Here is a 7286-nt window from a genome sequence, read left to right as displayed (position 1 = left end):
AAATATAAAGGCTACTACTGGACCTTGGAAATGATTTGGAGTCTGCCTCTTTACCCATTCAGATGATTATATACTCAAAACTCCTGTCTAGTAAAAATACCATCAACTACTGATACAACCCAGTTACAAACATAATGCTGCCGAACCTAAAGTTCAGGTGGAAACTTGAGCTTTGAAAAACTGACTTGCGATATCTTTTTCATTACAGGCCTAAGGGTCCAGCTATAGGTATCATGGTACACCTGATTTTAGTTTATTCTCAGTCTGTCGGGATAACATCCCGGTAAAATTCCACCTGGTAATCTATGCTCCCCTGACACTCCAAAGAGTTCATGTGAAAATTTACAAGGGGAATTGGAAACTTCACAATGCTTAAATGCATGGCAGATACCATATTACCTAGCTCAATTGGATGTCAAACAGAAAGAATTGTACAACACCTCACTTACCCTTAAATTTTGCTACAAAAAAGAGTCGGATTGTTTATCTTTCCTTCAAATGCTTAAATTTTTCAATACAATTTTCCTTTCCTTGTCAATGGGAAGGTATTTACATCTTTACAACATGTCAATTCACTCGAACATACAGCTAACAAACAACAGTTATCAGAAGTGATGAGATTAATTCGATGTATTAGTAATCTATGTCAACAATGAACACAGTATTTAGAATCAACAATACATAATTCTGCAGCAGATTATGTCAGTAAGAATGGAGAAAGAATAAAAAACGAGGTACACTAAAAAGACCAAAACTGATCAAAGACAAAGGCATAATTGAATGAGAGTGCCACGTTACTTTTTTTTTGGGTTTCCTTTTCACTCTATTGTAGCTTATGTTTTTCTGATTAACGATTCATATGATACAAATCAAAATTGTGTCGGTAGTGTAGCAAGGACCACTCGAGTTTTTCTGAAAATCTAAACTTAAAGAGATCTTAGAAAAGCTTCTACATAAAAGAGAAATATGAAAACTTCGCCACCAGCTTTAGGCATCCCCTTTTCAATCATGTTTCCCCCGTTCTTTCAACTTTGCTCTAGGGACTTGATTTTGTAGTATGTAACATTTATCCTTCCAGGGATCACTTCGAGAGTGTTCACAATTGGTTACTACTTACACAGATCGGGAAGCAAAAGCCCGCTCCCTAATCCAAGTTGACCCTACTTTCCAGACAATTTGTGTGCGACAGATATGATGACGATGATTCCATATAAAAGCAAATTTCATGACAAATGTCACGAAACAATACTTATTGCAATAGAAGGTCGATGGAATTCATACCTGATAACTGAAAAGAACACGGAATATGACAAGAGAATGCAGCGGGAGAAACTAACCATCCCGACACCCTGATGTTGCTTTACCTGCTCAAAAGGTAGGTACTGGGTCCCTCTTACCACAACACCGAGAATGGTGAAGATAACTGTATTGCCACTATTCTTTGAACATCAATCAGTAAGGAATGACGTACGGTAAAGCACAGACATCAGCAGACTCTATTCGTACAGCTTCTGCCCACACTTGCGGTCTCTCCTCAACCCCAAAAGATTCATCACGGGGCTTCTTTAATTGAGTGTTTTCACCAAACAGCCAATCCTGGTCATCAAAATCAGACCATTCTTCCATTTTAGGAATCGTAAGAATCTGGCTTAAATACTTGGCGTCTGGATGTGGCGGTTTTGTAGATGCTACACCATTCTCACTAGCGTGTGAACTGACAAGTGAGGACTTTGTGGAATTAATAGAAGTTGGTTGTGCTTCTGTTAAACCATTAACCTTGTGTTCCTTAACCTTGTGTTCCTTAACCTTGTGTTCCTTACTGTCCACCTTAAGGTGATTGCCTGGCCCCTGCTTAATTTCAGGAGCACCCTGGGTAGCAATTTGGGAAGGCTCCAACTTCCGTCCATTCTCCACGGTTGGGTGAACGGGAAGCACAGGTTTCAGCAACTTATTAGGCCGACTTTCATTTTCTGGAAGTCCATTCTCCACGAATGGGTGAACGGGAAGCACAGGTTTCAGCAACTTATTAGGCCGACTTTCATTTTCTGTAAGAAAATTCAAAACAAATGCAGCATAAAAGCTCCAGTAAACTAATAAGAAGCTAACAGAGCATACATTATATATAAAAAGGCATCATATATGCTGCAATAACAATGTTAACCCATACCAAAAACATCAGGAACTAACATACATTTCCAATTTGTGAGCTCAAAATGCAGGTTAAGGAAAAGGGATAGATAAAAATACTGCATCATAGATGTACTGCGGCACTTGGCTTCATCGAGCACAAGAAGCTCAAGTTGTCACCCACTGAATGACGCCTAGGATGCCCCAGTGCATCTATGGTACAGTAAAAGCAAAAGACTCACCATGTAAAAACCCATTTGCCTCTGGCTCCTTCCTTTTCCTGGAACTGCCCTCCATACTAGCACCATTATTGATGTCTTTTGGCAATGGCAGGGGTTTTAGGGTATCAATAATATCTTTGCCACTACCTATTATTTTATCCTGTTTGTTATTTAATGAACCGCCTTTATCCTTCGCTTTCTCCCTCTCTTTAGTTTTTTCTTTCTCTTTATCCCTGTCTTTGTCCTTTCCTTTGCTTTTCTTCTCCCGCTTTTTATGTTTATCATCAGAACCCTTGCTCTTACTCTTTTCTTTCACTTTCTCAGCATCCTTGTCTATCAATCTGGCCACTCCTTCGATTTTCTTTTCATCAGTTCCAGTGGTGAAGTTTTGGACAACTGGATTTCCAATAACTGCATTTCCAGTAACTGCCTTCCCATCAAAGTTCCTCTGTCCAATACCCTTTCTATCATGGCCCTTATCAACATTGCTATCTTTCCCCGTTCCTTTTTGGTCCAACCTGGAGAAACTTTGGACCGTTGCACCACCAGTCCATCCTTCCACATCTGTTTTTCTTTGCACATCTGGTTGCTTATTAAAAACTTTCTTGTCCGCTTCACCTCTTCTCTCAAAATCCTTCTCCGCCACTCTGCTAATTCCTTCAATACGCCACTTATCGTTCCCATTGAAAGTCTCAACCATGTGGTTTCCTGTCCGCCTCTCTTCATCACCAATGCCCCTGTCCAAAACATCTGCAGATTTTGGATTCTTAATCTCCCACGTCTGCTGGAAGTTTTCAACTGGCCTCCCTCCAATGTGACCCTCGGGTATCCCTTCAGGTTTCTTCTCAGCCAAGATCTTGCTTTTATCTTTATCTCCATCCTTATCCTTCTTCTTGTCCTTGTCCTTGTCCTTGTGCTTGTCCTTGTCCTTCCGATCTTTCTTTTCTTTATGTTTATCCTTGCTTCTCTCTTTATCCTTCTTTTCTTTACCTTCTCTTTTTTTGTCCTTGTCTTTGTCCTTGTCCTTCTTGTCTTTCTTGTGCTTTTTCTCTTTGTGCTTCTCCTGTACAGCATTAACAGTTAGAAAAAGCTAGCCGAAAATCACAAATTGCTCCATATGAATGATATACCACTGTATGCAATGAAACTAGGTTGACAGTATTATACTACAAGCATAGACATAAGAAAGCATGCTTCAGAAAGACTTAGGACGCAATGGTAAGCCAAGTCAAATGAATCCACACAACAAATTCATAAATTAAGAATCATGCGTTATTTCATTACTGTTGATCACTTCAAAAATAAATGAAACATTAACTTGATTCTAAACACAGAAGTTTTCCAACATGTGAAAGAACTCACACGTAGCAATCCCCATGTAACAAAAACATGAAACCAGACTATCCGATTATATTACTTAATGAGAACAGCAGTCATCTCTGATAATCCAATATTTGCTACATGGTTATGCACACATGACAACTATAAAATCAATGTAATAATACTGTAATCGTGACATTTTTCTATTTGAGGTAGTAAAACTAAAATAGAGAAGATCAGAGAGATAGGCAAGAGAGGAAGAGACCTTATTCATTAGATATATAAGTTATATGTAACCAGGGTTTACCTCATAGCTTATATATAGAGGCTTAAACCTATGTAACATATCTAATAAACAAGATCTCCTCCTCTCTTGCCATGTATTGTATAGATTGCACATAATATTATTGCAAATCATGAAAAATCTGCCCAGAACATTGAATGATGTGGCATACAAGAGAATTTCAAGCCTTTTAATCAGACTGCTTGACCTTGGTAAATCAAGAAATTCTACTGATTTTCCTTTGATGCAAATTCTTATTCTTATACATTCCAATACATAAGTACTAGCAGTTATATCTACTGTATGGACTAGACTATATCTGCAAACACCATTCACATGCCACAGATGATCCTCTCCTCACAACAGTGTCAGAAACACTGGATGAACAAATATGAAAAGATGATCCTTATCGCAGTAAAGTGCAAATAAGACATCTTCTTGATGGAATACTGTAGTCAATTACAAGAAAGAATTGAAAACGACTCATGTTACAGTGGATTGGTGATATCATCCTAGAATTTCATTATCATCATGGGCTTAAGAAATTAGGAAAGAAGAAGACTAAAAAAATAAGAGGAATGATGTGCACCAATCCAGTGACCAAAAAAGATCCATATGTTTCAATGGTTAATATGTGGAATCACCTCCATGCCCTCATAGCTTATATATCCGAGATTTCCTGTGTGACCTACTAATTATGCAGCGACAGTCGCAATATAAACTGTAAAAGCAGAATGTACTGTAAAATTATCACATTAAGAACAAACAATCCAACAATGAAGCATGAAAACATCGAAATCAGTTCGATAACAGTTCGCTATTAGAAATAATTTGCAGCTCTCAGGAAGTTATTAAGAAATCCTACAAAATCTCATGCCTGAAGAAGCAAAATCTCAAGTAAATACTTGTAGGTATAGCCTTTACAGATATGACATGACTAGTTGCAGAAACGATTTTGTAACATCATTTATGTGAGTTGAAGGTGTTTCACTTTGCTACTTGGGCTGCTTTTAAATTTCAAAACAGCTAAAATCAATCTTGAATTCTAAATGACAGCAAAACAGATACAGTAAGCCATTATCTACTCAATGACCGTTTAATTGTTACCATTATATTATGTGACGATCATTTCATACATTCAGACCCCAAATTATGTCTATCCCTATGAGGAGCTAATATTGTAACTAAGATGACTTGCATAAGCATTCAATGTCCAAAACTCAATCAAGGGAAAACACTCAAGAAACTTCACTCGTTGCAACTCCAACAAATCAACATCCTAGTAAGGAGGACTATCCAAGCAATCAAGACATGTACACATAGTCTAATTAACAAAACAACATAATCAGTAAGGTCACTTAAGTCATGAATCATCCACAAATCATCTTAATTGATTTGGGAATTAAGTGGTATAGAGTAGTCAGTAATTAAGATTTTAAGTACCCCGGACTAACCAAGGGATCATGATAAATAAGCAACAGCATAAGCATTAAAACAGGCAAAGATATCAAATGGGAAATTGAAGTACACCTTTGTTAGTAATTCTACATCGTCAGGTCTAGTCTTCTTCTCATATCCTGGTGGAGGAAATGGAAAGCAGCGAGACATTGCAGGTTATCCAGGAATCAACACTCTTTGGGCTTCCCTTGACGACCAAATAATCTTCACCTAGGTTTAGTACCAATAAGATACAGAACCGCCAACGTTGCTCTTGTCCATGCACCATGTCCCCGCACTCATTTCCAATTTCAATAAGACTCTCAATTTTGTCTTACTTATTATACTGAATCACAGACACAGAAGTAAACTCAGAATTTTCAACGAATTCGACTACCGAACTCACAGACCGAGACAAATCAAATCTATCTACTCTAAGAATGAAAACTACACTAAACTTAAGTCAATCCAAACGGTTTCTTAAGCGACGAAGACGAGCCACTAGTAAACTCTGATCTTGTAGGTCGATATAGGAATATCACCAATGTCATGGGCATTTCCAGATTCGTAGAAAATCACTGTAAAAACTCAATTCTGAATCGACCAAAACTTCACTGAATTTTAAAGTGCAATCTTCTTCCATGACCAAAAGGGTAAAATCTTTACCATCTCCTTCTAACTCTCTTATTAACAAGATTCAAAGTCTGAAAACATACCCCAAACTCAAAATCCAAAACTGGTACAAAGATCCCAACTTTTAGAACCCAAAACCCAATCCCGATCTTGAATACAGTAGTCTGAAGAATAACAACAATACTTATCAATAATCATCCAATTGAGTTCCTTATTCAATACCCCGATTTTGACCCAAACAGTTCATAAAACAACAAGTTGGATACAGCTAGATGATCCAGCCAGCCCCCCAAACCCTAAAAAATTCCCAAAAATAAAATAAGAAAAACACAATCAAGCTAAAACTCACACCACTGTCTACCAAAACCCTAACTAAAAAAACCCAATGAAATTAACACTAAACCTCGATTGAATCACGTCAAATGGTGCAAAAAAAAAACACGAATTTTTTTTAATCAATTTTAAATTTTTTTGTGAAGACCTTCAGAATGAATCACCCCCACTACCTCTATAATCAAAAAAATCTCTGTGTTTGGGTTTTCTAATGTTGTTGTTCTTCTTCGGACCCCTTTTTGATTGATATATATGGGTTCGGAAGTTATACGCAGTGATGAAGAATTCTCTCTATCTCTCTGTTCTCTCTCTTCTGCAGCTTGTCAAAAACGCCCCTGAGAAGGGAAGAGAAGACTCCAAGGGTAATGGCCTTTGGGTATTTATAGAGAGACTGAGATTGAAAAAGGGGGATGGGATGCTCGAATTTGTTTATTCAGAAGAGGAGAGAAGAAGCCCTAGAAACTGAAAGCACATGCGTGGAGAATTGAGTTTGGCCATCTCAATATACTTTCCATACTCCACGTGTTAGTGTGTAAATGTACATTTGTAGTGATCGGACCGTTCACTTGTTTGATTGTGGTTTGTGGGATATGACTCATACATGTGATGTGAAGTTATGCATGAGATTATGAGATAAAATTTGTAATAGAACGGATATTTGTGGTTGTTTTTGGTATTTGAGATTTTATCGAGAGATGAGATTCTAAATAAGTTTGTTGTGATACTATAGTGATAGTTAACTACTTAATTAATCATATGAAAATGTTGAATAAGCACTCTTTAGAAGAATATGGTACAATTGATTTTCGGCTGAATCTGATTTTGTTAGTAAGTTATTCAAATTTTAGAGATGGTATCTTGATGAAGTAAGTGTTGATTAACAGAAATCAATTTGTATCAAATTCAGTTTAGATTACTAAATTTAAATACTA

At 37.2% G+C, this 7286-nt stretch overlaps 1 protein-coding gene across 2 annotated transcripts; it reads right to left on the bottom strand.

Moving 5' to 3' along the window:
• Positions 1 to 456: 456 nt before the first annotated feature.
• On the bottom strand, positions 457 to 6805 carry LOC113296682 (myb-like protein X). 2 transcript variants are annotated; one of them, XM_026544991.1, is made up of 4 exons: positions 6528 to 6803; positions 5482 to 6317; positions 2370 to 3411; positions 457 to 2045 (listed from the first exon to the last, which is right to left on the bottom strand). In XM_026544991.1, exons 2-4 carry the CDS (start codon positions 5557 to 5559, stop codon positions 1453 to 1455), a joined length of 1713 nt encoding a protein of 570 aa, XP_026400776.1. In that variant the 5' UTR covers positions 5560 to 6317; positions 6528 to 6803; the 3' UTR covers positions 457 to 1452. The 2 variants fall into 2 exon arrangements, with proteins under 2 accessions (XP_026400776.1, XP_026400778.1); XM_026544993.1 differs by having other exon boundaries at positions 457 to 1970; positions 5482 to 6805.
• Positions 6806 to 7286: the final 481 nt, after the last annotated feature.

Source organism: Papaver somniferum, chromosome 7 (genome assembly GCF_003573695.1).
Source record: "Papaver somniferum cultivar HN1 chromosome 7, ASM357369v1, whole genome shotgun sequence".
Lineage (NCBI taxonomy): Eukaryota > Viridiplantae > Streptophyta > Magnoliopsida > Ranunculales > Papaveraceae > Papaver > Papaver somniferum.
Note: the sequence above shows the minus strand (reverse complement) of the source record. Positions and strands in the feature narration are given on the sequence as shown.

Excerpts from the sequence above, each read along its gene's own strand:
- LOC113296682 (XM_026544991.1), bottom strand. The coding sequence starts at position 5,559 with ATGTCTCGCTGCTTTCCATTTCCTCCACCAGGATATGAGAAGAAGACT. Across the intron at positions 3,412-5,481 it reads ATGTAGAATTACTAACAAAG|GAGAAGCACAAAGAGAAAAA; the intron begins GTGTACTTCAAT and ends AATGCTGTACAG. Across the intron at positions 2,046-2,369 it reads GGCAAATGGGTTTTTACATG|AAAATGAAAGTCGGCCTAAT; the intron begins GTGAGTCTTTTG and ends ATTTTCTTACAG.